Here is a 13228-nt window from a genome sequence, read left to right as displayed (position 1 = left end):
TTGTGTCTTTTTTGGTCATTTTGTGTCTTTTTTGATCATTTTGTGTCTTTTTTTTGATCATTTTGTGGTCAATTTGTGTCTTATTTGGTCATTTTGTTTCTTTTTTGGGTGATCTGAACTGTGCTTGTGAGATTGTGTTCAGTGAGCGGGGGTCGCGGACAACATGCATGTTGAATTGGGGGTCGCGACTCAAAAAGGTTGAGAACTACTGGTCTAAAGCTCACAGCTGCCCCAAGACTCTAAATATTTGGGGCAATCAAAAAGGATGAGGAATCCTCCAACACCGAGCAGCCGTCCTCGACTCGCCGAGTCGAATCCCCTGGGCAGACTGTGCAGACACCACCCACTGAGAAGTTTAAAAATATTTTCGGTTCATTATGAAACTGCGGCGGGACAAATTAGACTGTGGTGGGCTGCCACAGTCTAGGTAATTAATGGGAAACACTATGTCTCAGGAGCCAGAGCACATGCTGGTTTTCATTCTATTTCTGGTTTCATCAGGGACTGTTTTATAATTTGGGAAAGAACACATGAACAGGCTTATTCTAACCTCTACAGATTAAAATATAAATAGCTGGAGTCTGTAGATCCGGAGGACCAGCACCGCTGTGCAAAGGTTCACATTGCATTGATTGAATTTAGCCACACACTGAAACAGATTGCTGTAAGAAAACAGCCAAATTGTGACCGTAACATACTGTTTTCCATTAAAAAGGTAGAAAACAATGCATTCTGGGCAATATCTGTAGGTAGCTTGCCGTTTCCCATAAAATATATGATATATATATATATATATATATATATATATATATATATATATAAATATGTATGTATGTGTATATGTATATATGTATGTGTATGTATGTGTATATATATATGTATGTATAAATTACATTTTTTTTCTCTCTACTGTTTTAGTGTTGTTCATTATTACTTTCATCATTGTTGTGTTTATTGTTGTAATTTGTAATTGTTTTATTGTTGTTTATTATTACTGCCATTGCTGTTTTATTATTATTATTCTTTTGTTTGTATCTAATTGTTTATTGTAAGGTGACCTTGAGAGTCCTGAAAGGCGCCTATAAATAAAATGCATTATTATTATTATTATATATGTATATATGTATATATGTATATATATATATATATATATATATATATATATATATATATATATGTATATGTATATATATATATATGTATATATGTTTAGTCTACTGTAAAAATCAATGAAATGCAGGACTGAGTCATTCAGTATGTGGCTTTATCACATACATAACATACTGTAATGTAAATAACAGTAGAGGAACTGTAAACAAAAACAATAGTTTACAGTGTAGAGTTAAAGTTCATGTTCTCTTCAGAGCTCTGTCATTTGTTCTCTGAAGGACCCAGGTCTTGGTTGCAGGTCCAGAGCTCTAACTCTGTTGTGTCTGTTGTTCCCAGGAGGGGGGTGGTGTTGGCCAACAGACTGGGGATGTATGAGATGAGCATGCCGGACGACGACCAGCACACCCTGAAGCTCCAGAGGGTCCGGAGCACCGACGTGGGTCAGCTGGTGGTCACGGCCAGTAACCAGTTTGGCAGCGATCTCTGCACGGCTCAGCTGGCAATGGCAGGTCAGTTCAGCTGAGGCACAACACCACATGATAAATTTAGCTTTTCAGCTATTTTACTACTTACTCCTGGCAGCAGTAACCGCCAGCAAGAGGAAGCTGTGTGTAATTCAATTTAAGCTTTAGCTATTTTTGAAATAAAGGGTCGTGAATTTAGAATAGCTTGCTTTAAAATGACGACTTTGAAATGAGATCTTTCCTTTATAGTAACGTCTGCGTCTTCATTGGATTAACCCTTGATCGGGCGAAGAACCATATTTGGTAACTTCATCGGTTATCCAAAATGAGGTCCCCATGTCTCTCAGTTTGGTCGTAGAACCACATGGATTTCTTCCAGCATTTTCTTCCAGTGTTTGAAGCATATGTATGCATGTGTGAGGAGTGTGCGCGCTTACGTGCATGTGTGTGTGTGTGTGTATCTGTAACTGTAATCACATCAAAGATCAAAGGCAATCAGATCAAAGCAATCAACAGAATTAACTGGCACCTGTTCCGGCACAGTGACAGCAGCCAGAGGTGGACAGACTGTAATTTCTGGCCTCGAACAGAAAGCATTTTTGGCAAAACCATAATACCTATCATTGATCCGACTTCACTTTGAGCGTCCCGAGTTCTTCCTGAATGTCTACATATGTTTTTTTTAAAGAAAAATTAAAAAATAGCTTTGTTAGAGCGATCTAAAAAAACTGTTCCATCTTCCTTTTTTCCGAAATCTTCCTGCATTTTTAATATGGGACCCAATGAGGCTTTTGGTGCGTGTTGGTGTGTGTTGGTGCCGCATCTGTGCGTCGTACGCCCAAACTATAACTCTGACAGCTTTACCAGTGGATTGTGTGTGAGAAGACAAATTTTCCTACTTTTCTATGTATAAATTACTTCTGTAGAGTGGAATTTGCGGCCTGGAGCGCAGTTTTCAAATTTATTTTTTGACAGTTTTTTCTCTCCCTCTACACTCTGGCGATGATGTCACACACTGTGTCACGAACATTCCGTGCAATACACACCCATTATAATGTCAGAATTTCTCCAAAAATGATCGTGGTCATTGAACAGGGATTGATAAAAAACTATATGACCTATCGAAACGTGGATTAATACACCGATACACAAGACTTGTGTCTACTGTTTAAAGTTTAAATGGAGTCTCTAGATAAAAATTATGCTGGAGAAGTAGACGTTTAAAAATCTCCAATTATTGTTCTTTTTCGCTCATTTTTTGTCAGCCGTCCCATTCATTTCAATGCAAAATTTTGGACAGTTTTTCGCGACTTATGTCTGTAGAGAAAAGTAATAGCACACCGATCCCGATCAAACCGCACATTTTGATATATAATTTGTCCTGCAACTCTTCAAGTTGTAGTACTAGTAGCGGGACGAAATTGCATCCGGAAGAGGAAGAAGAAAAAATCCACAGTATAACAGTAGTGCTCGGGGCTATTGCTGTATGGGACCAGTGCTCGGTGCGATTGCCCCGAGGCCCTAATTAATATTTAGAGAAAAAAGTTGCAAATTTACTAGATTAAAGTGGCAAATCTACAAGAAAAAAAGTCGCAGACTTAAGAGATTTAAAGTGGCAAATCTGCGCGAAAAAAGTCTGATTTACGAGAAAAAAGTGGGGAAAAGCAACTTTTTCCCCCCAGATTCACCACTTTAAATCTCATAAATCTGCACATTTTTTTTCTCTTAGATTTGCCACTTTAATCTTTTTTCTCCTGGGTCCGTATGGTTTTTTTCACATTCTGGCCGTATGTAATATCCTCCAATATTCTCTAGGGTTGAAATTTGGAATTTGCAAGTATTTCAATGAGTATCCTATTAAGGGTAAAAGTTTTAAAAATATAAAAACATAAGAGTCCAAAGGCGGTTTTGTATCTATTTAGAAGGATTACTGTAAAATATATACAGCACATAAAGGAAATCCATCATTTTCCTGTCAACCATAACTTAAACTGTTTTTCTTTGTTTCTTTCGTAGTGCCTCCGAAGTTTGAAACCATCATGGAGGATGTGGATGTGCACATTGGGGAGACGTCCCGTCTGGCTGTTGTGGTTGAAGGGAAGCCAGACCCAGATATTCTGTGGTATAAGGTGCAATGAATAAAACACAATTGATATCAGATAAAGAGTTGTAATTATATTTGAAGTGGTGCACAATTTGCAGGAACAAAAAAACTTGAATAATACCAGCGTACATGTACCAGCGACTCCTTGGAGTGTCTGTTAGTCCAACCAAACACTGAACAAGACATTTTTACTGAACAAAACGTTCAAATAAATTCAAATAAATTCAAATAAATTCATTCATTCAAGTCATTAAGTGAAAATACAGTGAAAGGGTCAAAGTTATGAGACCAAACCGATAAACGTCCTCTTTTCTATCTATATAACGTTATATATAACTTTATTGACACGTTGCCATGGATACGCATTGTTCTGCTTCTCTCCTGGTGACGGCTCGCCTCGTCAGTGACCTGTCAATCAAATGTAGCCCCGCCCCCAAACCATACGATTCTTTATCTTCTATTTTCTTCTAAATGGGGCCATTATTAGAACTATTGACATCAAATTGTCTTGAAGATGATTTTTTACTAGTGATTGAGACCATAGTGTTGTCCTGAAAAAAATGTCTGAGGTAATAAATCAAGTGAGAAGTTTTCAAATTTTGCACTGAAATGAATGGGCAGTTTTTTTCTGCAGCCAAACTTAGCACCCCCTGCTGGAATTTTCGGTAGATTGCAGGCTTAAGGCACTTCCTGGTTTGCCTCCATGCTCAGACCAGGAGGTTGCCGCCTGATGTGGACGAGGCCTAACAGTGTGTTGCTCTGTTGCAGGACGATGTGCTTCTGTCTGAGAGCTGCCACTTCACATTTGTGTACGATGACCCTGAATATTCCCTCGTCGTCCTCAACGCCCACCCCGAACACTCCGGTGTGTACACCTGCACTGCCAAGAACCTGGCCGGCTCCAACTCCTGCAAGGCTGAACTCACAGTTCATACAGGTCTGCAACAAAACACCAACAATACTGTCTGCACAGGCACACTCTGCATGTTTACAGTAAGATATGAGGGGGTAGTGTTTCTTCATGAGTCTGTTTTGTATCGAGAACTATAAAAAAAACGGTGATATAGTGAGAAATAACACTCGATTTGACTGTAGTCAGAATATTAAAAGGGCGTTAATCAGCGCTTATCCACCTGCTCCACCTGCTGGTAGGCCAGTAGATCGTTATCAGCCCATTCAGATAAGCACATTAACACAAAAACTGATGAGGATGTTGTTAAATGCCAGAAGTGACATTGTTACGTTGGTTGTAAAAAACATGAAATATGGACTAATGTTGCTTCAAATAATGTTGTTTACTTTTGGTTTCACACGGTACACGAACCCCGATCTTCTAGTTGAAACTTCTATGTTTGTTTGACCCGCCTGCCCTAAAAGCAACTTTTTATGCTTTATTCTCAGTTTATAATGTTCATAACTGTGCCACTGAACAACACACGTTAATACAGTTATCCATCCAATCGGCTGATAACGACCTACTGGCCTACCAGCAGGTAGATCAGCCCTACTTCCCCATTCAATAGACTTAATGTTATTAAATTACATTATTACATGTCATTCGGCTGACGCTTTTGTCCAAAGCGACTTACAATAAGTGCATTTAACCTGATGGTACTAGCCTTAGACCACAGGAACCAAGTAAGTACATAACTTTAAGAGCCAACTGTAAATCGCTACAGGAGTGCTATATGCTAAAGAAGAGAAGAATAGAGTATATTTTAATATATATGGTGTAGATTTAGAGGTGTGACTTCCAACAACAACTAGCTTATATTGGTCTGCACTGCATCAGATAGATAGAATATAAACTAAATGGTGATGATTTTGAGCAAATAGAGGGGAATCATCTTTAAATTCCACCCAATTTGACTGTATTAGCGTACTAGCGTCTGGCTCCCAAAATGGTGGAACAAGCTCCCCACCGACATCAGGACCTCAGACAGCTTGTTTCACCATTTTGGGAGCCAGAAGCTAGTACGCTAATACAGTTAAATTGGGTGGAATTTAAAGATGATTCCCCTCTATTTGCTCAAAATCATCCCCATTTAGTTTATATTCTATCTATCTGATGCAGTGCAAAATATACTCTATTCTTCTCTTCTTTAGCATATAGCACTCCTGTAGCGATTTACAGATGGCTCTTAAAGTTATGTACTTACTTGGTTCCTGTGGTCTAAGGCTAGTACCCTCAGGTTAAATGCACTTATTGTAAGTCGCTTTGGACAAAAGCGTCAGCCGAATGACATGTAATAATGTAATTTAATAGCATTAAGTCTATTGAATGGGGAAGTAGGGCTGATCTACCTGCTGGTAGGCCAGTAGGTCGTTATCAGCCGATTGGATGGATAACTGTATTAACGTGTGTTGTTCAGTGGCACAGTTATGAACTTTATAAACTGAGAATAAAGCATAAAAAGTTGCTTTTAGGGCAGGCGGGTCAAACAAACATAGAAGTTTCAACTAGAAGATCGGGGTTCGTGTACCGTGTGAAACCAAAAGTAAACAACATTATTTGAAGCAACATTAGTCCATATTTCATTTAAATTCCACCCAATTTGACTGTATTAGCGTACTAGCTTCTGGCTCCCAAAATGGTGGAACAAGCTCCCCACCGACATCAGGACCTCAGACAGCTTGTTCCACCATTTTGGGAGCCAGAAGCTAGTACGCTAATGCAGTTAAATTGGGTGGAATTTAAAGATGATTCCCCTCTATTTGCTCAAAATCATCCCCATTTAGCTTAAATTCTATCTATCTGATGCAGTGCAGACTAATATAGGCTAGTTGTTGTTGGAAGTCACACCTCTAAATCTACACCATATGGGCAGGACCACCAGCTGTTTTGAGACTACAATATGAAACCATCTGCCGCTATGCTGGCACACATGTACAGCCAAACATAAAAATGCCTGTGTTGGTGCTCCCCCAGAACGAAAAGAAGCAGCAGAGCCAATGGAGGACGAAGGAAGCATCCTGAGGAAGATGAGGCGTTTGACGGATTACTACGATATTCACAAGGAGATCGGGAGGTGAGAGTGTGTGTGTGTGTGTGTGTGTGTGTGTGTGTGTGTGTGTGTAACTGACCACATGGTAATGGTGTCCCGCATCCTTTCACACCCAGCGGGAACATTGGCGTTAATGGCTGCTGGAGCGGAGAGGGTCGGAAGTGTTTATATCCCCAAAATGCCCTTCTTTTGTTTCAATTGTTATCCGTTTGTATGTAAGTTTAGGACGGATATGTACATGTCTATTATCATTATTATTATTTATTAATTAAAATGTTCCTCTTTAAAAACAGAACACCCCATGATCTAATTATGGTGAAATTATACTGTAAAAAGCTTTATGAAAATAAAGAATTTAAATAATATAAAATCAATCCGATGTGACAACTAAAAAATCTCTGCACTGCATAAATGGATCCAAGTTGTTCCATAATGTTAATATATATATATATATATATATATTTTTTTTTTAACCAAATAAATTATAAAATAAATTGTGTGCATAAAATTTCGTTAGTTACTTAGTTAGTTTTTGTAGTTTTTTTGTGTCTTTTTATGTCTTTTTCGGTGATTTTACGTCTTTTGTGTCTTTTTTTTTGGTAATTTTTTATCTTTTTATGTCTTTTTGGGATTTTACGTCTTTTTTGTGTCTTTTTGTCTCTTTTTTTGTCTTTTTGTGTCTTTTTTTTTGTCTTTTTGTGTCTTTTTTTGTCTTTTTGTGTCTTTTTTTGGTCTTTTTGTGTCTTTTTACATCTTCTTTTGGTCACTAAATGACCAAAAATGTACAAAAGAGATAAATTCAAGCTGCAAGCAGCGATGAACTGGCCTGAGCAGAGTGCACTGCAAATTATTTGTTTCTTACCAGGATAAAAAGAAAAAACTTTTTGTGTCTTTTTTTTTTTTGGGATGATTTTACGTCTTTTGTGTCTGTTTTTGGCTTAATTTTTTGTCTTATATATTTTTGTGATTTTACATCTTTTATATATATATATATATATATATACACACATATATATATATATATATATATTTACATTTATCAAATACATTTTAAAATAAATTGTGTGCATGTTTTTTTGGTGTGTTTTTTTTGTCTTTGTGGTTTTTTTTTGTCTTTTTGTGTTCTTTTGGTGATTTTACGTCTTTTGTGTCTTTTGTTTGGAAATGTTTTGTCTTTTTATGTCTTTTTGGGATTTTACGTCTTTTATTTATATATTATATACATATATATATATATTTACATTTACCAAATACATTTTAAAATAAATTGTGTGCATAAAATTTAGTTAGTTTGTTAGTTAGTTAGTTTTTGTGTTTTTTTGGTGTGTTTTTTTTGTCTTTGTGTTTTTTTTTTGTCTTTTTGTGGGGTTTTTTGGTGATTTAACATCTTTTGTGTCTTTTTTTTGGTAATTTTTTTGTAATTTTTTGTCTTTTTATGTCTTTTTGGGATTTTACGTCTTTTGTGTCTGTTTTTGGCGTAATTTTTTGTCTTATATATTTTTGTGATTTTACGTCTTTTATATTTATATATATATATATATATATATATATATATATATATATATATATTTACATTTATCAAATACATTTTAAAATAAATTGTTTGCATGTTTTTTTGGTGTGTTTTTTTTTGTCTTTGTGGTTTTTTTGGTCTTTTTGTGTTTTTTTGGTGATTTTACGTCTTTTGTGTCTTTTGTTTGGAAATTTTTTGTCTTTTTATGTCTTTTTGGGATTTTACGTCTTTTTTTGTGTCTTTTTCGTGTAGTTTTTGGGTCATTTCTACGGTATTCACAAAGAGATGGGGAGGTGAGAGTGTGTATGTGTAACTGACCACATGGTAATGGCGTCTCGCATCCTCTCACGCCCAGCGGGAACGTTGGCGTTAATGGCTGCTGGAGCGGCGAGGGTCGGGGGCCGCGGGAGGGCGGGGAGCCGCACCTGCTTAACAACAGTAGACAGGGACGAGATGAGTCACCGCCTGGACTGGAGTGAATACATTTAGCTGACAGATGATTTGTTTTGGCCTGACTCGCTGGAGACGGGCGTTTATTGTGAATTGTAGAGCAATCTGGAACGGCGGAACGGGCAGACGAGAAAGTGTTTTGGTTATTAAACGGAGCAGAAAACTCAAATGGAATTCCGATTTCTTCCCCTGAACACAGAAAACGTCCACGGCCTTATTATTATTATGTCCCTCTTTGTGTCTCCGTTCTGTGGTCGTGCTGCTTCTTCTAGAGAAGAATGTAATTGGTGGGAAAGGTTAAGACTATCAGCAGTTAATTGGTTAAACATTTGAGACTGTGATTCTCTGTCCCTCTTCTTAAAATACCTGGAAAGTTATTTATATTCTCCAGGTTGAATGCTGAGTTGACATTTAAGCTGATATTATTCTGTCAGACATACTGTTCTGTTCTTAAAGGTCAAGACGGAAAGTTCACGCAGCGTTAGATCAGGATTCAGGGTTCTTACAAAAGTGTTGAAAGTCTGGAAAATGCTAGATTTTAACAGTTTCAAGGTTAAGAATGTGCTTAAATGCAATATATTCCTTGGAAAATGCTAGATTTGAACAGTTTCAGGGTTAGGAATGTGCTTAAAATGCAATATATTCCTTGGAAAATGCTAGATTTTAACAGTTTCAAGGTTAAGAATGTGCTTAAATGCAATATATTCCTTGGAAAATGCTAGATTTTAACAGCTTCAGGGTTAGGAATGTGCTTAAAATGCAATATATTCCTTGGAAAATGCTAGATTTTAACAGTTTTAAGGTTAAGAATGTGCTTAAATGCAATATATTCCTTGGAAAATGCTAGATTTTAACAGTTTTAAGGTTAAGAATGTGCTTAAATGCAATATATTCCTTGGAAAATGCTAGATTTTAACAGTTTTAAGGTTAAGAATGTGCTTAAATGCAATATATTCCTTGGAAAATGTTAGATTTTAACAGTTTTAAGGTTAAGAATGTGCTTAAATGCAATATATTCCTTGGAAAATGCTAGATTTTAACAGTTTTAAGGTTAAGAATGTGCTTAAATGCAATATATTCCTTGGAAAATGCTAGATTTGAACAGTTTCAGGGTTAGGAATGTGCTTAAAATGCAATATATTCCTTGGAAAATGCTAGGTTTTAACAGTTTAAAGCTTAAGAATGTGCTTAAATGCAATATATTCCTTGGAAAATGCTAGATTTGAACAGTTTTAAGGTTAAGAACGTGCTTAAATGCAATATATTCCTTGGAAAATGCTAGATTTGAACAGTTTCAGGGTTAGGAATGTGCTTAAAATGCAATATATTCCTTGGAAAATGCTACATTTTAACAGTTTCAAGGTTAAGAATGTGCTTAAATGCAATATATTCCTTGGAAAATGCTAGATGTTAACAGTTTCAGGGTTAAAAATGTGCTTAAATGCAATATATTCCTTGGAAAATGCTAGATTTGAACAGTTTTAAGGTTAGGAATGTGCTTAAATGCAATATATTCCTTGGAAAATGCTAGATTTTAACAGTTTTAAGGTTAAGAATGTGCTTAAATGCAATATATTCTTTGGAAAATGCTAGATTTGAACAGTTTCAGGGTTAAGAATGTGCTTAAAATGCAATATATTCCTTGAAAAATGCTAGATTTTAACAGTTTTAAGGTTAAGAATGTGCTTAAATGCAATATATTCCTTGGGAAATGCTAGATTTTAACAGTTTTAAGGTTAAGAATGTGCTTAAATGCAATATATTCCTTGGAAAATGCTAGATTTTAACAGTTTTAAGGTTAAGAATGTGCTTAAATGCAACATATTCCTTGGAAAATGCTAGATTTGAACAGTTTCAGGGTTAAGAATGTGCTTAAATGCAATATATTCCTTGGAAAATGCTAGATTTGAACAGTTTCAGGGTTAGGAATGTGCTTAAAATGCAATATATTCCTTGGAAAATGCTAGATTTTAACAGTTTTAAGGTTAAGAACGTGCTTAAATGCAATATATTCCTTGGAAAATGCTAGATTTTAACAGTTTTAAGGTTAAGAATGTGCTTAAATGCAATATATTCCTTGGAAAATGCTAGATTTGAACAGTTTCAGGGTTAGGAGTGTGCTTAAATGCAATATATTCCTTATTCTTACAAATCAGTACTGTAAACACAACTAAACTAAAAAAAAAATCAGTGTTTGATTTTTATTTATTTTACAGTAAAGACATCAGTACTGTAAATAAAACTAAAATCACAGTGTTAAATTGTTTTTTATTTTACAGTATAAAAACAGTACTGTAAATAATAATTACAGGAAGTTACTTGTTAATTGCTGCCAATAAGTTACTGTAAAAACTATTTACAGTGCAGTTTGAAATTAAATGTCTTGTGTGTGCTGCAGGGGGGCCTTCTCCTATGTGAAGAGGGTGATTCAGAAGAAGGGAAAGGCCGAGTTCGCTGCCAAGTTCATTTCTGCGGGAGGAAAGAGGAAAGGCTCGGCCCTCAGAGAGATGGAGCTGCTGTCTGAGCTGGACAACCAGAACGTTCTCTACTTCCACGACGCCTTCGAGAAGAAGAGCGTGGTGGTGCTCATCACAGAGCTGTATCCTTCCACTGGACTACTTTCATATGCTGCAGTTTAACTGCAAAAAAGTTGTCTAAAAACCAGATAAAACACTAAATCTGAGGGAAATGATCTTGCTGCATGGACAGATAATTTACCTTGACAAGATTTATTAAATGACTTGTTTCTTACCGAGATAAAGAAAACTTTTTGTGTCTTTTTTTGTGTTTTTTTGGTGTTTTATTGTGTCTTTATTTTGTTTTTGTGTCTTTTTTTGGTCTTTTTGTGTCTTTTTTTTGGTATTTTTTTTTTCTTTTTTATGTCTTTTTGTGTCTTTTTTTGGTCTTTTTGTGTATTTTTTTTGGTGATTTTACACCCTTTGTGTCTTTTTTTTGTGGTAATTTTTTGTCTTTTCATGTCTTTTTGTGATTTTACGTCTTTTGTGTCTTTTTGTGTCTTTTTTTGGTCTTTTTGTGTCTTCTTTGGTCTTTTTGTGTCTTTTTTTGGTAATTTTTTGTCTTTTTTATGTCTTTTTGTGTCTTTTTTTGGTCTTTTTGTGTCTTCTTTGGTCTTTTTGTGTCTTTTTTTGGTAATTTTTTGTCTTTTTTATGTCTTTTTTTGGTCTTTTTGTGTCTTCTTTGGTCATTTTGCGTCTTTTTTTGGTCATTTTACGCCCTTTGTGTCTTTTTTTTTTTTTTGGTAATTTTTTGTCTTTTTATGTCTTTTTGTGATTTTACGTCTTTTGTGTCTTTTTTTTGGTCTTTTTGTGTCTTTTTTTGCTCGTTTTGTGTCTTTTTACATCTTCTTTTGGTCGCTAAATGACCAAAAATGACCAGAAATGTACAAAAGAGATAAATTAAAGCAGCGATGAACTGGCCCGAGCAGAGTGACCTGCAAAGTATTTGTTTCTTACCAAGATAAAAAAAACTTTAGATTTAGAAGTGTTAGATAATGAATCTTGTTTTAAGAGTTAATTTCTTATTTTAAGCGTTCAACATGCTTATTTCTAGATTTAACAATCTTAATTTAAGAAATCTTGTCAAGTGAAATTATCTGTCCATGCAGCAAGATCATTTCCCTCAGATTTACTGTTTTTATCTTGTTTTTAGACTAAACACCTTTTTTGCAGTGTGCAGTTTCAATGAAGGCAAACATGTTAAAAAAAAAAGACACCTTTCCTGCAGTGTTTCAAATTTTATCTGCTTCATTGCCGAACAAATGTGCTCTTAAATGCATCTCAAGGACACGAAAGATCCAAAGCATTAATCCTAATGTCTTCCTCGGTCCCCTGGAGGCATGAATGGAGCGCAGCACAGCTTTTTTCCTCTCTGACTCATCGGCGATGAGCGGAATTAGCTAGAGATAGGATGTGTGGGAGTTTTTGCTCATTTATAATTCATTTCTCATGCACCTACCACTTGGACTGCGCAGTCAAAGTCGCAGCTCCTTTTGCTTCTTTTCCTCAACTGCCGTGTTGAAGATGTCACGAGGAGTTGCTGGAGAGGATGGCCAGAAAAACAACAGTGAAGGAAGTGGAGGTTTGTGTGCTCCTGCTCACTGCACTGCGCTACCATTATGTAACGTGACTGTTGAGTTCATTCCCCTTATGTTTCTCCACAGATTCGCTGTAGTGTTCAGCAGGTTTTGGAAGGTCTTCGGTATCTTCACCAAAAAAGCATTGCCCACCTTGATATTAAGGTATCTGTCCATCTCACCTTTGCTGCTGCATCACATTTACTTCATCCAGAAATGTTTGTTTGTTTGTTTGTCTCTAAAAACATCATTACAACCCCCTCACTCCCCTTTTTTTATTTTATTTTGTTTTTTTTGTTTTATTTGATTTAATTATGTGTATTTCTTTTGTTTTTGTTTTATTTTTATTTTTTTTAATTAATATTGTTCTTGCTTTATTTTTATTTAGTTATTTTTTGTTATTTTATTTTGCTATATTTAGTTATATTTATTTTTTTAAACATATTTTACTATATTAATATATATTTAAACATTATTTATATTTTTTTG

At 35.6% G+C, this 13228-nt stretch overlaps 1 protein-coding gene across 1 annotated transcript in view; it reads left to right on the top strand.

The window, feature by feature from the left end:
- LOC131962658 (striated muscle preferentially expressed protein kinase-like) overlaps positions 1-13228 on the top strand; it is a 78210-nt gene that overhangs the window by 44098 nt on the left and 20884 nt on the right. Inside the window, exons 21-27 of the mRNA XM_059327640.1 lie at positions 1447-1619; positions 3591-3703; positions 4447-4615; positions 6608-6707; positions 11045-11245; positions 12687-12744; positions 12827-12904. Coding sequence (XP_059183623.1) covers positions 1447-1619; positions 3591-3703; positions 4447-4615; positions 6608-6707; positions 11045-11245; positions 12687-12744; positions 12827-12904 — 892 coding nt within the window. The remainder of the gene's footprint in view (positions 1-1446; positions 1620-3590; positions 3704-4446; positions 4616-6607; positions 6708-11044; positions 11246-12686; positions 12745-12826; positions 12905-13228) is intronic.

The sequence above is a fragment of the Centropristis striata genome, chromosome 24 (assembly GCF_030273125.1).
Source record: "Centropristis striata isolate RG_2023a ecotype Rhode Island chromosome 24, C.striata_1.0, whole genome shotgun sequence".
Classification (NCBI taxonomy): Eukaryota; Metazoa; Chordata; class Actinopteri; order Perciformes; family Serranidae; genus Centropristis; species Centropristis striata.
Note: the sequence above shows the minus strand (reverse complement) of the source record. Positions and strands in the feature narration are given on the sequence as shown.